The sequence below is a fragment of the Ostrinia nubilalis genome, chromosome 1, assembly GCF_963855985.1.
Source record: "Ostrinia nubilalis chromosome 1, ilOstNubi1.1, whole genome shotgun sequence".
Classification (NCBI taxonomy): domain Eukaryota; kingdom Metazoa; phylum Arthropoda; class Insecta; order Lepidoptera; family Crambidae; genus Ostrinia; species Ostrinia nubilalis.
The window spans coordinates 8,154,864-8,178,729 of NC_087088.1; the positions used below are offsets into that span (position 1 = coordinate 8,154,864).

Sequence of the window (23,866 nt, forward strand, 5' to 3'; positions counted from 1 at the left end):
TGAAAACATTCCAGAGTTGTTTTTGTATAATTATACAATGCGTTAACGAACTACTGTTTAAGATAAGTTGAAAACTTGGTAGATATTTTACGTTAGCATCTGACGGCCGAGTTCTAAACTGCGGTCGAGATAGGATCTTGGCCGCGCGGTTTGTATCGGTCTTCAAGACTGAACTTCGGAATTTAGTTTTTAACTGACTTGACCGCTATGATGTTGTTATTGTGAGAAGGTTGTTATTGATAACAGACAGCGTCTTTGATGTGGATTTTAGAATTTATAAAATTAAGATTTTTTCGAAAAACAAAATTAACCTATTATAAAAGCTCTCAAGCAATATTCAAAACTGGAACCTATTCTAGATGTAGATTGATACATGTCTAACATCATAATAAAGGTCATACTAGTTACGATTAGGTAGGTAATTCAGAAATTAGCAGATTGAAATGGCAATACCGAAGAAGAGATTTACAATTTGGCAAGTGCAGCGGCCATCAAGATGGGACACTGACATAAGTTTTACGACAGGTGGTTGTTAGCAGTCGAAAAAGAATTAGCCGAGCCAGAAGGCTCTTTGGAGTACAATTTTGGATGCCTGCTTCTAATTCGGCAGTCGACTGATGAAGAGAGCTAGATTCAAAGCACACGAGCGGAGCGGAGTTACTGCGTCGTTTTACATAGAAATAAGTAACGGCGAAATCTTTGCGGTGCGGCGACGCAATGTTATTGGCTCTTAGAAAAACCCATAAAAATTGTTTCGCCTAAATTCCATCTCAAGACGCTCCCAAAAGTATCAGCGAATCAATTATCCGTCAGTTTATTGTAATCCCAAAAAAGTCAAAAGCAGGGATTGGTTTCGGAAGCCGGGCAAGTCTGTAATTAATTGCGCGTAGCGTTTTTGCAGCGGCCGAGACGCCAGCGCGAGATTTATCGTCCGCGCCACTTCACTCTCTCGACGGCGAATTACTAATCTTTTCTTTAATTCTGATCCCTTGTTTTCTTCAGCCGGTAATAGAGCCGTGAGCCGGATTAAAGGAAATGCCCGTTCCGCCCTCGTTTATATTGCAATGCCCGGGAAAAAAGACCGGCTAAATAATAAAGGCCGCACTAACGCCATATAATACGTATATAACGGCCATACGAATGCCGATAGCAAATTAGCAAGGTACAACCTCATTTCTATTTTCGTATGGCTTTTACAAGGAATCTGTAGTGTGATTTACCAACTGTAACGTTTTCCTCCCGAAGATAATTGTTATTGTTTTCCTTATGTTAACCTAGATATTTAAATGGAGGGCTGATCAAATATTGAAAGTTCACCTGTGCCCATTACATTTCTCTACCTCAATTAAGCATTCCAAATAAATGAACCAGTGATGTAATTTCTACTTAGGCAACAATGGCTATTAATTAAAATAATTTGTATTTGAGTAGTTGGAGAAATTTCAATATAACGGAAAGGTCTCGAATTTGTCCTTCCATTTATTATAATGCCCTACGGAGAGATACCCAAATAAACTTGTGCACAACTAAATTGGGTTGTTCCCGTTAGACCTACCTTGTTATGTGATTGGGATTGCCTGTGTAATGCCGCCGAGGGTTTGCTTTAAACAAATTATAATAAAACTTCAAATTGCTAACGGTATTACCCATCTGTTCACGAACTAGGAACCTGAGTGACAAATACAGCTTGTATGTGTATGTAAGAGAAAAGGAAAATACGCTAATTAAAAAAGAAAATGAGATAGAAACTCGCATAGACTTTACGCATTAGTTTACCTACCACATAATTTTTAGATTAACCCAATCGTCATAAATGAATATTATAAAGAACTAGCTAGAGAAAGAAATAACAGTCACATAAAAAAAAAACTAGCCCATTTTTAGCTAATTTACAATTTGTCTCTCTCTGAAAAACATTGGTTGATGTTTTGAATGGAGACAAAATAAGGTTTTAGATATGACGGTATAATCGTCATCAGACCACGTTAGATTAGGTACTAATAAAAAAGCCGAAAGCATTTTATAAAGCATTTTTAAATAAATAAAGCATTTTTTCAAAATATTGGTTACATTGAACAGCCATGCTATTTATAGACCGAGGAAAACTATTTTCGTCAGTGCGCAGTTCTAAAAATGCACGACTCATGACGGTAAACTACGCCACAAAATTACGAGTGCAAAAATATAATGGCTATGGGGCTGCCCGGGCGAGGGACGAAACCCTTAATTATGATGAGACGGAAATTTTGTCGTAACACCTACAACTACGCACTGACATTTACACATACGTGCCTATGTGTATTTATATGTAGTTTAAATATGTAGAGGCTTCCAGACGTTATCAGCGATATGACATCAATATTACTGTCATTCCTTTCTTACGCCCATATTCACGAACCAATCACAAAGCTCTATTCAACGCTGTGAGTTCGACTTGCTGCTTCACTTAAGCAAGCATCGTTTGTGAATCCGGGCGTTAGTCTTCTTACGGTAATGACATTCTAAATCTCCTTACACACAAATTGCCTTGCAGCGTAGTATAGACGTCATTCCTTCATTCCAACCACGTATTGTCAGTAGTATTGACACGTGTAATCCCATTAATACTGAGGAGTCTGGTCCGCTTAGGTAAGTATATCGTCAACAGCACATCTACTAATTTTATACATATTTGTTGCAAAATCACATCTAGGTATTGCAACTGTAAGATGCTACAGTGTTAACTCGTATACAAATTTTCTTATTCAAGAAGACGTAAGTATTAAAGAAAATCTCATTTTATATTTATCTCTGTAATATCTTTTAATAAATGTATGTAATATAATATTCTTTAAATTAAATATGAATAGGTAAGTCGAATCATATTTTTATCATTGAAATCTTATACACCTTTTCTAAGTACTCGTAATATAGCGAGCGATATTTTTCATAATCTCACACACAATCGTATATTACAATTTCGTAAGCAATTTTTGTGGGCACAACACCGAAACTAATACGATTTTATAACTAGTTATTTCGGTAATATTAAACAGACAAGGTTTTCAGTCGTATAAATTTTATTACGTTTTGTTACGAATGTGAAAGGTGGAAATAACCCAGTCCAATTTAGGATCTAGAATAAAATAACACTGCCATGTTTTAATATCCTCTAGACTATAATTAGGAATAAAGTTAGCAGGTAGGTAGGGTTTAATGTAAAATGAAGAAAATTATGTCTTATTTTGCTTTGTGTGAACTTTATTAGATGGCATTAACAGATTGTTGTTTTATTTACATTATGTGAAAGCTCATTTTCCAACTTTAACTAGGTCACGTTCAGATTTCGATTAGAGATGTAGCTTCTGAGATAGCTTTTTATACACTGGACGAACTCCTATAGAATTAGTAGGTTTTGGTTGAGTGGAAAACGATTTACAAGCATACAAAGTTGCGGGCGCAGCATTCGCAATAAAATATTTCAAGAATCAACCAAAGTCAGGGGTTTCTTTAAAAATGGATGGCCCTTTTCTCACTGAAAGTCGTTTGTAAGAGAACTTTCTCCTAAAAGATTATCTTTATTTTGCTTCGGGGCCCTCTCTAGCGGATCCCAACGGATCTATTTGTATATTTGCCGAAAGTGTCGTTATCGTTTTCGTCCTGCCAATTAAGCCTAGCAATTGTCTCTAAATGAACACATTTGTTTGTTTATAATATCAAGTGAAATAATACGTTTTCTGTTTTATTACTATGCGAGATAATCTCGCTTTGCAAATTGGTTTTATGTTGTTTATAACAAGTTAAGAGGCTGTGTGAGTTGTATGGGATGTAAACTGTTGAAATTAAATATTTAAATTTTTATTGAAGTGCCTTTGTAAGGTGAACATGAATACGTTCTATAAATAATTTGAGAGGGAGTGAGAAAAAGAATAATTTCTTTTAATTAGAAATAAGTAAGAAATGAACAACTCATTTAAGCGACATTTTGCAAATTATTGTAGGGTAACAGCTGATTATCCACTTTAAAGAATTACAAGTTTAATAGCCTATATACCTACTGACTTGTAAGTGAAGCCCACCAACTGCTTAAGTGTCTTATTCCACTACTTTCTTAAGTGTTACTCTTTAAACAATTATATGAAATTATTGTGTATAAGTAAGTGTGATTGATCCTTCTGGAATCTTCTGAGCTTTTCAGGGAGTGACATGTCAAAGAATGTAAAGTATCCAAAACGTCTATATTTTTACTCAAAATCGGTTCAGGGTTTAAGGAAGAATGGTACAAACAGTCCAGCGCTTCCCTGCTACCTTTACGATGTCGTCGGTCCACCTTGTAGGTGGACGTCCCACGCTGCGTTTTCCGGTACGCGGCTTGATTTTATTAACATACTAGCGGCCGCCCGCGACTTCGTACGCGTGGATCCCGTTTTACCCCCTTCATCTATCTTACGCGGTTTAGATTTTTTCATACAAATGTTTTTTCCCGCTAACTCCCGTTCCCGTGAGAATTTTGCAATATCCTGTTGTAACTAAGCTTTAAATTTACTAAGGTACCTGCATGCCAAATTTCAAGCGTCTATCTTACGTGGCTTAGATTTTTTCATACAAATGTTTTTTCCCGCTAACTCCCGTTCCCGTAAGAATTTTGCAATATCCTGTTATAACTAAGCTTTAAGTTTACTAAGGTACCTGCATGCCAAATTTCAAGCGTCTAACTTAAGCGGTTTAGATTTTTCATACAAAAGGATTTTCCCTCTTGTTACCGTTTCCGTGGGAATTTCGGGAATTCCTTGTTGTAACTAAGCTCTAAGTTTACTAAGGTACCTACATGCCAAATTTCAAGCGTCTAACTTAAGCGGTTTAGATTTTACATACAAAAGGATTTTCCCGCTAATTCCCGTTCCCGTGGGAATTCCTAAGTATCCTATAACCTGCCATAATTGTACCAAGTTTCGTTAAAATCCGTCGAGTAGTTTTTGTTTCTATAAGGAACATACAGACAGACAGACAGACAGACAGACAGACAGACAGACAAAAATTTTACTGATTGCATTTTTGGCATCAGTATCGATCACTAATCACCCCCTGATAGTTATTTTGAAAATATATTTCATGTACAGAATTGACCTCTCTACAGATTTATTATAAGTATAATAGTAGTCCAGTCAATAAAGCATTATACACTCGACATCAAATAAATCGCACCTCCCGCGACAAGCACTTTCAAACGTATGCATCCCCACTTCCCACCAATATTGGCACCATTTAAAAGCCTAGTTCTAAGCTTCATTTCATTAAAGGAAAGGTTTTTACCCCAAAAATGTGTCTTTAGAAGGATCCAGAGTCACTTCTTCAAAAAATAGGCAGTTACGCTTGAGCCAACTTTTATGGCTATAAAACTGTTAAGTTGGGATTAATCGCTTTACATCTGTTAAAGAGGACACGTGTGATCATTATTTGGTTTTATAATCATAAAATTTGGTCTAATTGATCCCAGAGGTGAGCCCAAAGTGAGGTCTCTTTTCAAGTCACATTTATGGTATATGTTAATCATTTGTTATGAAATTATATGTGTTTTTCTTTAAGGATATTTATTGGGCTTTCAAATAACACCAATATTGTTGGGGCACCATGATTGTGTCAGAAAAAAATCTTTAAAGTTCGCGTCGCGGAAGGTGCGGTTTATTTGATGTTGAGTATAGATGGAAAACTGTAGAACACAATTTCTGACTTCAGGACTTTATTTAGACTAGTTAGGAGGTGAACATAGCAAAAGTCCCCGCCCTTAGCCCTTGAGCCGGCGGGGTGAGGGGGGTTTAAAGGTGCCACTTTTCGGTTTTTCGCTTAATCCTCGAAAACTATGCGTCCTAGTGACATGACTACTTTGAACCAAAAAAAGCATATTCAATTTTCTACAGGTGAGATAGTCAAGTTTTTCTATAAATTGTATAGTTTTCGCGGCATCTGCTCTAGAAGGTCTGCAATATTGGAAATTTTATTTTTGTCTTACATGTTCCCATCAGGAGAAAATCGACTAAATCAACATTGAGCAATCATTCTAGACATGCGGGAGCATGTTAAGCCTAGTTCCAGGAAGGGGACTGCACCGTGCGTATATTTAGACGAACCACTTTGAGCCACTTTTGACTCCTCATCACTCAAAAACTACTGTGCATTAACACTTCAAATTTGGCTCATGTGTTGAGACTTGCAAGATATACATCAGCTTCAAATTTCATAAATATGCCTCAAACGGTACTTTAAGTATTGACGTCCAAAAATCTACATGTCTGACCTATAGACCAAATTCTAACCACTTCCAGATGACCTAGAAGGTTCAAATTTGACATCCAGAAAGTTAGTTATGTAAATACAAAGGAACAAATAAAAAACCAGTAAATTTTAACATTTCACAGATGATAGATAGATTTTAGTGTTCGAAATGTCGATTTTTGAACGTCAATACCTAAATAACCGTTTGAGTTATATTTATGAAATTTGAAGCTGATGTATATTTTGCAAATCTCAATACATGAGCCAAATTTGAAGTGTTAATGCAGAGTAGTTTTTGAATGATGAAGAGTCAAAAGTGGCTCCAATTGGTTCGCCTAAATATACGCACGGTACAGTCCCCTCCCTGGAATTAGGCTCAACATGCTCCCGCATGTCTATAGTGTTTGCTCAATGTTGATTTAGTCGATTTTCTCCTGATAGGAATATGTAAGACAAAAATAAAATTTCCAATTTTACAGACCTTCTAGAGCAGATGCCGCAAAAACTATACAAGATATAGAAAAACTTGACGGTCTCACCTGTAGCAAATTGAATAAGCTTTTTTTGGTTCATAGTAGTCATGTTACTGGGACTCATAGTTTCCGAGGATTAAGCGAAAAACCGAAAAGTGGTACCTTTAAACCCCCCTCTCCCCACTGGCTCAAGGGCTAAGGGCGGGGACTTTTGCTATGTTCACCACCTAACTAGGCTAAATAAAGTCCCGAGGTCAGAAATTGTGTTCCACGGATTTCTCTCTACACCGTCGTTAAGGCATTCATTGACTGGACTATAGATAGGTTATAATTTATGCCGATCTGTGACACTAAATTTCACGCGGGTGAAGCCTTGGGCAAAAGCTAGTGTACAATATTAGCAGAATAGGGTTAATCATTAAACAAGATGATGTAAAAGTCCAGACCCTTGAGTTGTAGTTTCTCTCTAAGGTCTATGTTTATTAACTTAAGCTCTACCTAAGTAAGTATGCCTTAGGTGTTGTTTAGTTGGGTTTGTTTTAGTTCTTACATTATTCAGCTGACCAAGATAACTATACATATTTAGATTATGATCTAACGAAATCAAGCTTGAAATTTTACCTAACAGGATTACAGAGGCTAAGTAATTTTATCTTTTTAATATCTTACAGTTTTATTTAATTGTTTTTATGCCCAATCAAAAGTAACGTAACGTAAAGCTTTTTGAATGCTTCCAAAAAATACATTATATAACCTTCGAGTTTTGGTGTCTTTCTCTCTCTATTTATTTAATTTATTACAAATGGTATTTTAGCGAGTTCCCAAAACTATAAATTCTTTAAAGGTTAATTATCTACTTTTGTATAAACATTTTCTTATTTTGTTTTCTGTTTTATGTAAAATGTGTAAAAACTGAATAACTAATGTTGCATAAAGTGAAAATGCGTTACGTCTTTACTTTATACAAGTTGGTTCATGTTCTGTACTAAATTAAGGTGCAGTCAAGTAGGTAAAATTACCTCTGTCGCGCATCCTCGCTTAGCGGAGTTAATTGCATTATTCTAAATTAGTAACAGGTCGCTCAATGCATTCCTTAAATTATATTTTAAGCTGAAAATGGTTTATATTTGCATTAGAGCATTTACTTGTTAAACACTATTTTTATCATCATTAAGTTGATCGTCTTTTAGCAATTAGATGTAAGCCTCCTTCGGCCTTTATTTTAATTATCTCCAAGTAATTAGTTTGCTCAAAATGTTACGTAATTTTACATAACTTAATCTAGTTCTTGTATACCCAAAATGCGAAAAGAAGTTTTCGATAATTCAAATATTATGGCCAAAAGTTTCGCTTTAAATCTGAAGAGGATTTTTTTATTTAAGCAAATATCATTCATTATTCCATCTTGCTGATCTTACTACGCTGCTATTGCCTTGTTTTATGTTGGAAAAACTTCGTGATAATTTTCTCGAAACATTCACATTGAATTGAAATAAATAAACAATTATTTTATTATGCAAATTCAGTATACTGTACTTACACGAATGCGGAACGTTACTTATTCGTAATTATGAGATTTCAGTGCTGTTTACGTACATTATTTGCTCTCTAACATCTCTGAATTAGCTCAGCATTCACTGCTAAACATAATCAAGTTTCTTGTTAAACTTCAGCACAGCTATCTCTGGTAAGATTTTGAAGTCACCGGCTTATCTAGCTAGATTGGTTCGTTTCCTTAGTTAGCCTGGTTTCCACCAAAGCGGGGAGGAGAAGAGACGAACGGAGATGAGAAGAGAGAAAACGTGAGCTGTGTGTAGTGGAGATGTGAGCTGTGAGAGCTCGAAATGACGCTTTCGGGTGTGTGAGGCGGGAAACGGGCGAGCGCGGGCGCGGCGATCTATTCCTTTCTAACACCAAAAATAATACCAATGGTCATAATCATCATCATTTCAGCCATAGAACTTCCACTGCTGAACTACCTCCCCTAATGATTTCCACATTGACCGGTTGGTGGCGGCATGCATCCAGCGTCTTCCTGCCTTGAGGTCATCGGTCCACCTTGTGCATGGACATCCTACGCTGTGCTTTCCGGTACTAGGCCTCCACTCCAAAACCCGGCTGCCCCATCGGCCGTCAGTTCTGCGTGTGTCCTGCCCATTGCCGTTTCAGCTTATTAATCCGTCAGGTTATGTCAGTATTTTAACCACCAATGGTATTAGAAAGGAAAAGACAGCCTCGGCCGCCCTGCCCGATACATCTCTTGTCCGTCTCCTTTCCTTTCGTGGAAACTGGGCCTTACAGTCTTCCAAAGCTATCTATGTAGTTGTTATGTATGTTAATCAAAACATCAATCATGCGTGATCCAGGTTTGGGTCCAATAATTTTACCTCCAATAGTTGAGTTATGGTTGCAATAATTGCCCGAATTAAAATAAAATCATTGCCGTTATCGGTTGGGAATATATTTTTGGATTCCGTAATTCGTAATGAGATATAGCTGGCGGCATTGTGGCAACTTTGGCCGTTAATTAGTGAGCTCCGCATGCTGAGTCGGGCCCAGGTGGCGCTGTGTCCGCTACGTATTTACATAAAAGTTGCTGCTAGTACGTGTATAGTAGTAGGGCATACCTCAATAACGTGGTTGTTAAATAATTTGAATATTACTTTAGTGTAGGATCATAATTTTGTGGATAGTTTTGCTACCGTAACGTGCGTTGAAGTCACGTTATGTAGGTACCTACCAAAAAAACAATAGCCACAGCACTCAACTATCTACAATCCCCCGTATTCACAAACGATGCTTGCTTAAGAGAAGTAGCAACGCTATGGGAAGTCGAAAGCACAGTGTTGACTAGAGCTCTGTGATAGGTTCGTGTGTGTCACTCCGCCACTCAAGTATTGTCTATAGGGTTTTGGGACCCTGTGCGTCCACACGCACTGTGAGACCCCATAGTAATGTTTGTGAATACGAGTGAAGACGAAGTAGGCCATTCAGGTGTTGAAATCAGGGTTTAAGTCTCCAGCTACATGATGATAGTAAAAGCAGGTCTAAAATTTTATTTCAGGACAATATAAACCTTGTACAATACCGAAGCAAAGTGACAGGCTTATGTGCCTCAAAAAAGCTTCAGCTTCAAAAAAGTGTCCAGGCTTACCCGCTTCGTCAATGGGTTACCATCTCAAACAAACTAAATTTCGTAACGATGAAAATATTTAAAAACCAATTTGTACCTACTTGTATTTGAGCCGCGGAATCGCCCCGTTTGAATCAAGTTAAATAATAAAACAGGGTCTTATTTTAGCGCATAATATTGTCTCCTTGAGCATTCTGCGCTTGTCCTTCGGGTAATTCTATCCCGCGCCGGCGTTTGGGCGGTTTGCGACGCTCAACGAACAAACGGTTGCACATCAAGCTATACACTGCGGTATCTTATTCAGTTGTGATAGGTGCTATATTGCAACAACTATGTATAGTTTAATGTGCTTTCGTTCATACAATTGGGGTGCAATTCTCCTAAGAGCTGCATTGAGAAATTGCGCCCGAATAGAAATGGATGCGGGACGAGGCGTCGGACTGTGCACTTTCCGATCGCGTGCCTTCGTTGGAACTTGCTGTAAGTTATTTAAATCCCATTTGCGGTACACCACACTATGGCCTTTGTAGTTGTTTGTATTTAAAGATGTTGCAGTTTTAGATTTATGAATAAAAAATCATTGTAACTTGTAACACTATGTAACGAATTGAACTTTATAATGTAACGAAACTCTATGCTATAGCTAGGCCAAGAAAAGCAGTGTAAAATTGCCTATCTTTGAGATATAAGTAGCTCTAAGAGCACTATACACTAGAGGCTGAAGTCTTTAAATAATATAGCCCCATTTATTTCTAAAGCAAACGACGAAGAAACGACTACTTAGTAAATATACAGACCCAGAAAATTCTTCCGAATAATTTAAACAAATAACAAAATACAAAAGTCTTAACCACTTTGTCACGCTCGAAATAAAGAACGCTGTCCCTTGTAAGGCTCACAATTATCGGGTTTACAATTGGGGGCATGGCCGGGTAGTTGTCTGAAGCCGCGGCTTCTTGCAGATCCAACGGAGGCTCGAATGAGGGCTAATGGCCCGTTAATAATGCCCGCCAGTCGCTCTGTTAGCGGCCCCACGCCACGAATTACGACTTGGGGCTTTCTGCTAAACTGCCGAGAATCGTACACTCACCCTCGTCTAATGGGACGCGGCGTAGGTACGATACGCCGCGAAAGTTTGCACCGCATTGTTAGCGTTGCTTTTTGTACCTTAAAGCAGCGTTACGCTAGTTGAAAGTGAAAAGTCAAAATGAATTTCAAGAAGTTAGAGAGAGAAATAAATACCGGCGCATGATTGGAAAAGCTGACCCCAAGTATTGCGAGGCAGATCCAGAAGCTAACGTACTAATATTTTAATTTTAACTTTCATATTGCATTTTTTACTCTAAATTATCACTATAACGGGATTTGGCAACAAAACACTTTTAAAAAGGTAAAAAAATATAATTAATTTTATGTTACCTATCCGCGTATCGCGTTAAAACCTGTTTAAATTAATTGTATCGCGTTAATAATACCTGTTTAAAATTAATTCAGATAAAAAGAGAATTAAGAGTTTTGTTGCCAAATCCCGTTAAAGTGATGATAATATAATTTATAGTGTTACTTTTTTACTTAATAACTATGCACTCATTATAGAGTTTAGAGGGGGAGATGATAGTAATAGTGGTTTAGTATCATGATTCTGGTCGTTCTGCGTGGGCGAGAATCGTTCCCGTCCTGTAATGGGAAGGCTTGGTGGTCGAAGTTACGTTTGCCATGAAACTTTACACCACATTGTTAGTTGTTAGTGGTGTGGTTTTTTATACCTTCTAGTTCAATAGTTACCTGCTTTTTAGTGAAGTGAACGTGAAAGTCGTTTTTCTTTCAATTAGGTATTTATTATTTTCATGATATTAACTGAAACGAGCCTTGCTGCTAAAACTTTTCACAAAATATTTATGCTGCATCTTACAAATAGAGTGCGCGATTTATGCCTGGTGATTTAATTTGCTTTTATGAAATATTTGAGTACTTTAAATAACATTGTAGGTGAGTATTCCGCTCTACATGTTATGAATATTTTTTCCAGGCAGTCTTTAAAACTTAATAATTCTACCACTACTGTAAAAAATATTACCAAACGGTATTCTATTTTATTTTTGGATAAACCGCGCTCTCATCCGAGTCAGTGCACACCATTTTATACTTACAAGTAGAAGAAAAACCCCTTATCTTTGAAGTCCTACGTTTAAAGACAAATGGCGCCGCTTTGTTTGACGAAAAGCTGCTTGATTATTTTGGGGCCGTTGTCAATTTTGCAATTCTGTCTTTGTATGCTCATGCCTGACCTTCCGCCAACTCCACAGGTTTTCTACGAGGCAATAATTTTCTTCGCTCAGAGCGTTCGCCCAACCGAAAAGAGGAAGATAAAAAAGGTGGTTTCAGCTCTTTTGTCGTTCATTTGTGAGTGGAAGCGCGATTTGTAAGACATACTCGTATCTAGGTATACGTATTAGGAAGGGTTGTTGTCAGTAAGTGCCGGTGAGGCGGTAGAGATAATACTTTTACGGAGCCGGTGCCTCGAGATCCTTTGTAGGGCATGATGTTTAAGGGTCAAGCAGACATAAGGAAAACTTGTGTTGTAGGTTGAAGAGTTTTTGTTTTTCGTGTAAGTTTTTTGTGAGTTTCTTTCAATAAGATGAAAATGTTTTCTATGTAATCTACAGTTCATTCAAACTGTCACAGTACATAAAGCAGGATTACTTTGTCCCGTAGTCTCCTTTGTTTTAGACATCTACAGGCAACTATATTTCCTTCAAAACAAAGAATCACTACCAGATTTTCAATAAAATAGATGTTACATTGAATACGTACGAGTATTTCCATTCAATATCACACGGTAACCCAAAACAGTTTTATGTGTAAAGAGAAATCATTTTTATATCAGGTGCAACTGACTGCGCTGCGCTCAGTCAATAAAGTTCATGAGATGCCACGAATGCATAAAACGGTTTTATAGTGGAAACCTTTACGTCGTAAAAATATCGATTTTTCACCAGACTCTTGGAGTATTTTTGCAAAAATAGACTATCTAACCTGGGTTATTTCCTAAATGACACCCGAAACGATTATTGTCGGCAACTTAGATCGACAGAGTGATTTTAGAGGGTTGAAGCGTAGTACTTATATAGGTATAGTTGGTTGGTAGTCTCCTAGCGTGTTTTACTTTTACACTCACCTTTGGAAACGCTGTTTGCTTGTCTAAATAAAAATCTATTGTCAACGCGGATAAAATACTTATAGTAATAATGGTACATAATGATCTAGAAACTTCGATAGTTAATGAAATGCCTCGAGTTTAAGAGCTTTCTCGTTGTGGATAAAAAAGTTCCTATCAAGTCGTAAGAAACTACCCTTTTTGATCCACCGAAAGCTTATTGAATTTAAAAGGCTTCAAAATAAAAGTAAATTAGAAAATTCAATCCGGTATCACAATTTTACACTCACTTGCGAGAGACAAGTCAATAAAATCTCAAAACCAAGTTATCATTTCAAGAGAGTATACTGAGATTCCTGAACGTACAGTATTGTTTGCTCACAATACATCATCTTGTCTCCAGCCAACCTTCACGTGATGGCGTTTACTCTTCCTATGAAACCTGGCATGATCCTTGAATCCTTTCTTTAATGTTATTTGACAAAACAGTGTCTGTCTCGGAAACAGATCGCTGGGGATCGTATTATTTCGGGCAGATTTATCGGCTAGGGCGGATCGAGCCTTTGTTGGGCTTTTCCATAAATCCACCAGCTATTTAAACGGTTATTAGGACACGAGGGATTGATGTCCGTTGCCTTACGTCTTGTGCACATTTAATTTACAGTCATGTGAATTCAATTCTTATGTCGAAAAAATCTTTGAGAATTTAACTTACTAGACTATCTATACTAATCTATACTGTCTATACTAATATAATAAAAAACTCTGTCTGTCTGTCTTGCTTTCACGCCTAAACCACTTAACCGATTTTGATGAAATTTGGCATAGAGATAGTTTGAGTCCCGGAAAAGGACATAGGATAGTTTTTATCCCGGTTTTTGAAACAGGGACGCGCGCGATAAAATTTTTCTGTGACAGACAAAATTCCACGCGGGTGAAGCCGCGGGCGGAAAGCTAGTGTTTTTATAAGCCTTCAAGCCTAGAATTGATTGAAATGAAATATTTAGACTCGTAAAAGATTTTAATAAATCTTTTCTTGAGTGTAAATTAAAATTGGAGTATCGTGTCGTTTCGTAATCTCAACAAGTTTTAAGTGACGAGTCGTCTAAGAATAATCACTGAAAAAATAGTGGTTTGAAGATTGTACGTCCTTTGAAATAAAACTAAAGGCCCACCACTTGACTGCCGAGCGCGGTGGCTGGCCTTATAAAGATTGCATGGAAGGAAATTATTGCATGGAGGCTCCATGCAATAATTTCCTTCCATGCAATCTCCATGATGGAGCCCAGTATAAATTCCCAATCATGAATCTGGACGTCTTTATGGTGAACCGAAAAGAACGTTACAAAAGAAAAAAAAAATGTTTGGCTACTGTTAATTAATTTCAGTAACATTTCTCAAATCGATTTTCTTTTGTTTTAATTGTATTTCTGTAAGCTTGTCTCAAATATCCGTTTGATAGGAAAGAAACGTCCTTCTACCCACATAAACCGGCTGAAGTAGAGTAAACGTGGCAAGTGGAGATAATCCGCGTAACAAGGGCTCTTGACAGAGGTCCAGCTTGTCCTACATCGGCTGAAACGTTAAATAGTTTGTGAGCATTCCTTATATCGAAGATGAGATTAAGCGGGGACCCCATTAGTTGGATATCTGAGACATAGGTTAGGGACAACCAACAGTCAGATTACGAAAATTTTTCTTTTGTGTGTGATGAATTAAAATGGATTTTTTAAAGTACGATATACGTTGCATGCAGCACAAGGAAAAAGCATCAATATCGTTTGTATAGACGTCGTGAAAACAATCTTAATACAATTGTAACAAAGTCGTATTTGATGCTGACTGTACACTTAATACACAAGCATTTAAAATTGTTATATGATGGAATGCTTGAAACTACATTCAATCCGAATCCGTCAAAATACGGATCTAGTAAATTAACTAGAGAAATCGAATCATTGACATCGGATCTAGAGCTTAAACTACCATACAAATAGTTCTATATCTACTCTAGGCCGTATTTTGACATCTTTGGATCGGATCCGGATCAGATGTAGTGCGACACCCTCTAATTAGCTATTATAAGAAAAAACTAGTTAATAACAAGCACTTTTGTCGCCAGCAGGAAGAAGTTATAAGAATTTGTGAGCTAAGTAAGTGGTTTACCTGATTGTGCTTCTCAGAACGACGCTACTATGGCTTTAGTTTGACTAAAGATTTCTTGAAGTACTGCGATGAGCATACTAATTACTTCGCACAATAAAGCTATGAATTCAAGATGCTTCTAAAGTATGTACGTTAAATTTTAATTGCTTTCGTTGAGCAGATGCTGCTATTCAAATTACGTGATTATGGATAAGTATACATTTATTAACTGTTAATGAATATGAATTTGATCAGAGAAAGTATTCCATTCTTGTCAATGGCTCATTTGTGTGAAAAGCAATTTGCGTGAAATCATTTTTAGCAATCGAAAATATGAAATAAATTTCACTTTCAGCTTTAAGAAACGTATACAATTTCAATTAGGTCTCAAGTTCAGAGTATTTTAAAGCAAATTAGTATTTTTGTGAATTCAATTCTAAATAACATTTGATACTGTAATTTCACTTTAATTAACGAGATTAGAACACAAAGCTGTTACAGAGCGATGACGTTTTTGTAATGAAGACCGTCTTATGTGACGGCTTTTGACATCTTGCGAGAGCTTGCGACAATTAGTGAGAAATTAAGGCCCCGGTCATATTGTGTTGCGTTTACAGGCCGCCCGGCCGGGCGCGTTTTTCGTACGTGCGCGCGTAATGTTTTTAAATACCAGCAGATATGATATTATTATAGTCTATTCTCAAATGGCATGGCACTAAATAATATTTTACGATAGTGGTCTTTTTACAACAGAAACGAAAATTGTGATATCGCATTGCAGCAACGCATGCTGTTGGCGCCAGTCACACTTATAAAACGCACTATTTCAGATAACCTTAGTGCGATTACACCCTAATCCTCACAATCAACAGATGAATAAACGAATAAATATTCAAATAACCTAATGAGAATTCTATTACAGTTGCTTAGCGCGATAGGTGCCTTTGTAAACTCGCGCATTCAGTCGTGATCACAAAAAATCATATAAAACGATTGACGAATCCATCCAAAGAACTGTATATTCAGCGAAAAATTCTTCTCTCATTTTATTCCTGTAAGAAAAACATAATCTTTGAACGATATCAAAAATACGCGCCACGCACCTATTTCAAGCCGCTGCGCTGACAGGCGGCCGAAAAACGTTTTTATCATTAGAAAAGAGAAAGAATTAACAAAACACGATAAAGAGTGTATACCTGAGTGTTCTTGAAGAATATCTGTCGTGCTGAGAGCACTCTGTTGTAATAAATTCACTCTCAATTTATCTTTTTGTGGATTGCTTTGGTTGTAATAGCGGCCGGGGCGTGGGAAATTCGACAAAAAGCCTACAGCGCCCTCTCTACTCTACTGAGCGAAACCATTACACAAAACATTATTCCAAATTACATTGGGCGCGTTACGATAATGTTTTTGTTCATTTGATAAAAGATGAAATGCTATTTTTCAATTAAAATAAAGCAGAATTAGATGAAGCCATGCTTTGACGTTTTCTGCAAACAGTAATTTTCTCGTCGAGGCACTTGAGGCCATCGGTTCAAATATCAACATTATATTAATAGATCCAACCATCAAATTCATCATCATCATCATTTCAGCCATAGGACGTCCACTGCTGAACATAGGCCTCCCCCAATGCTTTCCATGTTGATCGATTGGTAGCGGCCTGCATCCAACGCTTCCCCGCTACCTTTAAGATGTCGTCGGTCCACCTTGTAGGTGGACGTCCCACGCTGCGTTTTCCGATACGCGGCCTCCATTCCAGAACCTTGCTGCCCCATCGGCCGTCAGTTCTGCGTACTATGTGCACTGCCCATTGCCACTTCAGCTTGCTAAACCATCAAATTAATTAAGATCAACTTTAAGTAGAGCTTGTATGTAAGTACTACTGGTACTACTGCTAATAAATATTTTTCTTAGACCTCAGTTTAAAACTTTAATACATGTAGACAATTGTAATACCTAAATTATCCATGACATCTCTTCACTTTAACTTTTCCCACGTGTGTTGTAATTAGTAATTTTAGGAACCAGAAGCGGGTAGCATTAAAAAAAAACAACAAATAACAAACTACAATAACATTTACTCAAAATAATGATTTTACAAAGAAATTGGAATCAAATCAAACAGCCACTAATTTACACAAAAATAATCACCACCAAAAATAATGAAAAGATACGACTTACTGCAAATCGGGCCGATCACCAATCCAACAACCTCACCGCTCGGAGTCGCTCGGGCAAATGAGTTTCCCATGCGCCGAGTGCCTCTTTTATAGGCGTTGGCGGTGATGCCACTCGATTTGAAATAAATCGTAACGGACTATCCTAATACGGCCTCTCCTGAACGTGCGCCGTCCCCGGCCGCATCTTCAAGAAGAGTTCCTCGAAGAGCTGGTGAAAGTCGGTGACACAGCCTCAGCCGGGTCATCGTCATCACTCAGCGCGAGATCCGCCCGAAGTATGTCCTCAGGCGTGTCTTGCGTGGAGTCTCCTGAAGAGCCGGTGAAAGTTGGTGACACGGCTGCAGCCGGGTCATCGTCATCACTCAGCGCGAGATCCGCCCGAAGTATGTCCTCAGGCGTGTCTTGCGTGGAGTCTCCTGAAGAGCCGGTGAAAGTTGGTGACACGGCTGCAGCCGGGTCATCGTCATCACTCAGCGCGAGATCTGCCCGAAGTATCTCCTCAGGCGTATCTTGTGTACCCTCGGAGTCAGCATGGGATGCCGAAGGGCCAGCCTCAACATCGTCATCATCACCCTCATAGCCTGTAGATGTAAAATAAATTATGACTTACAAAGCAGTCTCACAACATGTGCCTATTCATTCATTCCTCACACATACAAGGCCCTCTTTCAGTAATACACACAAGCTTAGCTATTTCGTCAACTGCACTAACGCTTCATACTTCCAAAGAATTCCATACACACGTGTCACTCATTCTCATACTCCTATCTGTACGTACAGACCCCATAATAACCACAGAGACTGCAAGGCAGTCTACGTACTGAAAAGTACGTCTGCAAGGCCGAAGCCCCTACGCACTGAAAAGTACGTCTGCAAGGCCGAAGCCCCTACGCACTGAAAAGTACGTCTGCAAGGCCGAAGCCCCTACGCACTGAAAAGTACGTCTGCAAGGCCGAAGCCCCTACGCACTGAAAAGTACGTCTGCAAGGCCAAAGCCCCTACGCACTGAAAAGTACGTCTGCAAGGCAGCATCTCTGATGCATGCCCCATGGCACTCGCTGATGAACCCTCTCAGCCCGGTGCGCAAAGCGTGATCATTCGCCTCACACACGCTCACACTCGGCCATACAAAGCAAGCTGAAACATAGGAGTGTTAGACAGTCTCACAACTTACTTTCGAAAAAGGCAGCGCAACTCTCAGGGCACCACTCTCCTTTCCAAGGCACCATATATTGGGCCGCTGCTTGGGTGGTCTTGCCACGCGCGCCGCTTAAAAGCTTTAACTCGTATCGCCCGCTTGGTAAGACCTTGACCACGCGGTAAGGGCCTCGCATGCCCGAGTCAAGCTTTCCAACTGATTGGGAGTATTTAATTACAAAGACCTGATCGTCCAGTCTGAATACTCTTGGAGGGTTCCGATGACGATTAACACGAGAGTCCTGCTGATCTTTGTTTTTCTTAAGCAGGTCCTTGGCTCGGCTCCTACTGATCTCCCTTAATGCCTGATGATTGGGGCTGTTGTTTTCAACAGCAATATCACGGATCAGCGCACGAATGACAGGAGTGGTAGTATCAGTTCCGATTAACAAAAACAATGCTGAAACTTGAGTGGTTTTCTGTTTAGTTATGTTAAGAACTAACTGAATTTTTCGCAAAGCCTCGGACCAGGCTGAGTCTTTGTTATAACTTTCAACACGAATCAGGTTGAGGACGGTCCGTACATAACGCTCAGCTTGACCATTTGCATGGTGCATCTCTGGCGTTATGTAGTGGATGTCACATCCTAATTCGGATATCCAGTTAGTAAAGCTAGACGCTTCAAACATACGCCCTCGGTCACAAACTAACAATTTCGGTGTACCAAACAATGAGATTGCATCATTTAGGACGCGTTTCAGTTCATTTGTATCTTGTCGATACATTGGGAAAAGCATACAAAACTTTGTGAATGCGTCAACTAGTATTAGGACAAACTTGTAGCCATTCGATTCCGGCAACGGCCCTAGCGCATCAACATGAACAGTATTGAAGGGGACATCTGACTTTTCCCACGAAGTAATGGGTTGATGAGGAGCTCGTGGGACTCGTTTCTTTGAAATGCAGATAAGACAATGTGAGGTATACTTTTGAACAAAGGGCCTAAGGCCCGGAAACCAAAAGTGTTTCAGTATGAGATCCAAAGTCTTGTCGGCTCCAATATGTTCATGTTCATCATGAAAAATGCGTAACAAGCTCAGGCGATGTCCTTTAGGGACGAAACATAATAAGCGCGACTCCTCACCTACAGGTGAATAACGGTAGTACAAAAGATCGTTTTGATACACATATCGGCGTGAGTCAAGGAGCCCATCTCTAAGCTTTTGAATTAAATCCTGGGTCTCATTGTCGGCGTTTTGGGCCATTTGTGCCCAATTTAAAGGTCGATCAATATGATTGACTTGCATCGCTGGTGGATTTCTGCTCAAATAATCTGCATGGCCCATCATGGAGCCTTTTCTATATTCAATGGTGAAGTTAAAATCTTGCAGATAAATCCACCAGCGAGCAACCCGCGGAAGCAGATCCTTCTTACGCTCGGTGGCTTTCAGGGCATTGCAGTCGGTTACGATTTTGAAAGTTACGCCTATCAGATAATGCCGAAAATGCTGCAATGCTCTGACAACCGCCAACGTCTCGAGCTCGTACGAGTGGTATCTGCTTTCTGCGCCTTGGGTAACTTTGCTAAAATAAGCTACCACGCGTTTGTTACCATCAGAGTGTACCTGCATCAGTACAGCCCCATATCCAGCACTACTTGCGTCTGTGTGCAGCTCGACCGGTAAGTTAGGATCAAAAATTGCAAGTATTGGCTCACTCGTCAACTGCGTTATAAGATATTGGCGGACTTCCTCCTGCTCAGGTCCCCAAGTGAATTTGACGTCTTTTTTCGTAAGACGTGAGATACTTGCAGTTTTTGTCGCATAGTCTTTGATGTAGCGCCGAAAATACCCAGCCAGACCCAAAAATTGACGCACTTGTTTAACATTCGTCGGAGTAGGTGCATTTAGCTGCACTAGCGCTTCAATTTTTCGGGGGCTCGGCCTAACCTGACCATGGCTAATGACGCGACCTAGGTACTCTACTTCGCTACTCAGGAAGGAACACTTTTGAAGATTGATCGAAAATCCAGCATCGGTAAGGGTAGTTAACACTTCCCGCAACAAAGCTATGCCGTCACTAACTGTCATGCTTGGAATGAGTACATCATCAATGTATACTAAGACGTGCCCTGATTCGATCAACTTTCGAAGCGTGTTGTTGATAATTCGTTGGTAAACCGTTGGTGAATTACATAGTCCGAATGGCATTTTGACGTACTCATAATGTGACTCCGGAGTAACAAACCCAGTCTTGTGTATTGAGTCTTCATCTATTGGTATTTGATGAAAACCTGACGCCATGTCCAGGCTGGTGAAGAATTTCGAGCATCCAAGGCGGTCAATGTGATCCTCGATCAATGGAAGTGGATATCTGTCTTTTATAGTAATGCGATTGAGTGCTCGAAAGTCCACACACATCCTGTCTGTGCCATCCTTTTTTTTAACCAGAATGATTGGGCTTGCATACTCGGAGTCAGATTCCCTGATTATGTTCTTGTCCAATAAATCCTTCACAATATCGCGAACCTTAAGTTTCTCCTGATATGACAAACGGTAGGGGTGATAGGCTACTGGAACCTCACTCGTTAAGTTTATTTTCATTTTGCCAGTTTTTACCGTAGTAGTAGCCGTGCCAGTTATCAAAAACGAAGAGAAATCGTTTATCACGGTCATCAAAGAGTCCAATTCTTCACCTTGAAGAGGCGTGTTGACCTTATTAGGCTCTTTGATATTAACAGAGTTAACGTTTAGGATCGTATTGGATGAATGCGTCAAGTATTGTTGATCTTTCGTCCTCACAAAAGTTACACCATCCCTATTTAGGACGTCCGTTCCGATAATGATTGGCGTGTTCATGCAAGAGGCAGGTACTACCACAAAGTCTATATCCAGGGCGATATTGCTGAACTCAACTGTGAGTGTGACATATTCGTGAGCAATAATCTCATTATCACTTATTCCCTTAAGAACGCAGTGAATTTGTTTCTTTGAACAGGAAAAGTGTTTAAGAACCGCCGAAGATATTAACGAAACGTTCAAAGCTCCGCTATCTATCAAAACGTCTACCGGTATACCCTGTATCACTGCTGTACATACGTCATTATTTTTTGTTGACTTAGAAAGTTCTTTGCATAAGTTGACTTTGCGTTGATTATTATTTTGACCTTCAGATCGAGCTTTGGCGAAACAATCATTCTCCTTATGTCCTAGCTTCTTGCAGAAACTACACGTTATTTTTGACTGAGTTTCAGGAACCTTACGCTTTTTAGGGCAGTTTGAGCTTATGTGTCCAGTCTGGCCGCAGTTAAAACATTTATTTTCACTACGATTGGTATTTCGTTTTCTAAAAACATTATGAGAAGGTCGATTGTCTTTGCTACAGCCAGGCTTGACATAAATAGCTAAAAACGAGACTAAGTTTTCTGTCGTGAGGTTTGCGTTCGCAGCCGCAGCCCTCACTTGCGCATCGTTAATACCGCGTATCACTATTTGAACCATAAGTTCCTCACTAATACCTTTAACTATGCGCAGGCGCAATAGTGATCGTCGTGCGTATTCAGCGTAAGTAGAAAACTTGTCAGAAGAAGTATTCATGACATCGAAAAGTGTTTGAGCGTAGTCTATTTTGGGAGGACAAAGCGACTTAAATTCTTTCACAAAATTAGACCAAGAGCGATCATTATTAGCCCATTCGTTTAGCCATAATTTGGCATCCCCTTTTAAACAATTAGCAACGCGCGACAGACACTCTGAGTCTTCCCAGTGGTTAGCTAACCTAGCTCGCTCCACCTCATCGCACCACACCTCAAAATTATTAACGGCAGGATCAAAATTTGACACATAGTAATTTTGTGATTTTACTCGATTTATTGCAATAAGTGCGTCTGCCAGGGCTTGTGTGGCACTGGCTGACGAAGTGTCGCTATTATGTTGAGGTGTGCTGGCATGAGCAATTGGAAACTGGGTTTGAGACATGCTCGCGTTACTTTCTTCAATCGCATTCAATCGCGCAATTATCGAACCTAATGCCTGTTTCACCGAGTTATCGGGGGTACGCGATCGAGATCTAACATGACGGGACGCAGGACGACGCGACCGCGAGCGGTGTTTATGTCTATGGCCTCGGCGCGATTTGCTACGAGTACGCCTGGCCTTACGACGCGACGTTTCACTGGAGTCCGATCTCTCACGCGAACGGGACGATCGTGGCATTATAACAAACACAAATTAGTGGCTGTTCAAATTCCGCATAATTAACAGAGAAATCAATCGTACTTGTGGGCACAGGCCTATCCCACTTCTGATTTTAGGAACCAGAAGCGGGTAGCATTAAAAAAAAACAACAAATAACAAACTACAATAACATTTACTCAAAATAATGATTTTACAAAGAAATTGGAATCAAATCAAACAGCCACTAATTTACACAAAAATAATCACCACCAAAAATAATGAAAAGATACGACTTACTGCAAATCGGGCCGATCACCAATCCAACAACCTCACCGCTCGGAGTCGCTCGGGCAAATGAGTTTCCCATGCGCCGAGTGCCTCTTTTATAGGCGTTGGCGGTGATGCCACTCGATTTGAAATAAATCGTAACGGACTATCCTAATAGTAAAATTAACGTTATTCAGTTGAAAAGTTATTAAGCTCACAATTGGATCGGACTTCAAGAATTTTTACTTTATGTATGAAAAAATTTACATGTAAGTAATTCTTTCTCTTCTTCTTATTTCTATTTTTTGTTTTACTGTCATTAAATAAGTATTCTTAGAAACAGTTAATTACTTCCTTATTACGAGTAGTTACCTGTTTATAAAAATGTTTCTTTCTAAATGTGCACGACCGCCCACTGTTGGGATCTGAAGTAGCCGCTCGGTGTGTCGGTGCGTGCACTGGGTCTGATCGGCGGAGCTCGAACCGCCAACCGTTCATCGATAGTTCTTGATAAATAAAAACGCAATGGACTGTATAGCTTCTTTAATCACTTCACAAATTCACAAATCTTCACTTAACACTATGTAGGTCCTGTCCTTAAGTCTAGAACTACACTACACTTTGCCCGTTCGAATAGGGCAACCGCGTCGCGTTTAGGAGGAGCTTAGCTCGACTCGCACTTATTCCGATTTCTCTGCACTGGACTGACTGGATTCACGAACTGACGAACTAACTGCGAACTGACTCAGGAACGAACTTTTTGGGCTCGAGGCGCGCTTCTTATGTCTTGTCTGAGAGCGAGGGTTTAGTCGCGGCAATCGCCCATAATCTACACCAATCGCCATGCCCGAATGTAGGCTATCTCTCTTTCAAACCCTCCCTCTCAGACAGACGCGTCCGTGAGCGCTCACATGCCTATCTCGCTCACTCCTAAGCGATTCCCT

General features: G+C 39.4%; 1 protein-coding gene across 2 annotated transcripts; it reads right to left on the bottom strand.

The window, feature by feature from the left end:
• Nucleotides 1-17,253: 17,253 nt before the first annotated feature.
• LOC135075476 (uncharacterized) lies at nt 17,254-23,088 on the bottom strand. Of its 2 annotated transcripts, none has more exons than XM_063969926.1 (2): nt 22,953-23,088; nt 17,254-17,924 (listed from the first exon to the last, which is right to left on the bottom strand). In XM_063969926.1, the coding sequence occupies exons 1-2, from the start codon at nt 23,020-23,022 to the stop codon at nt 17,530-17,532; spliced, it is 465 nt and encodes a 154-aa protein (XP_063825996.1). In that variant the 5' UTR covers nt 23,023-23,088; the 3' UTR covers nt 17,254-17,529. The 2 variants fall into 2 exon arrangements, with proteins under 2 accessions (XP_063825996.1, XP_063825988.1); XM_063969918.1 differs by lacking the exon at nt 22,953-23,088 and adding an exon at nt 18,518-18,832.
• Between the last annotated feature and the right edge of the window lie 778 nt (nt 23,089-23,866).

Bases quoted from the DNA above. Each gene is read 5' to 3' on its own strand.
- LOC135075476 (XM_063969918.1), bottom strand. From the start codon at position 18,677: ATGCGAGGCCCTTACCGCGTGGTCAAGGTCTTACCAAGCGGGCGATAC. The intron at 17,925-18,517 runs GTAAGTTGTGAG...TTACATCTACAG, and splicing joins TTGCGCTGCCTTTTTCGAAA to GCTATGAGGGTGATGATGAC.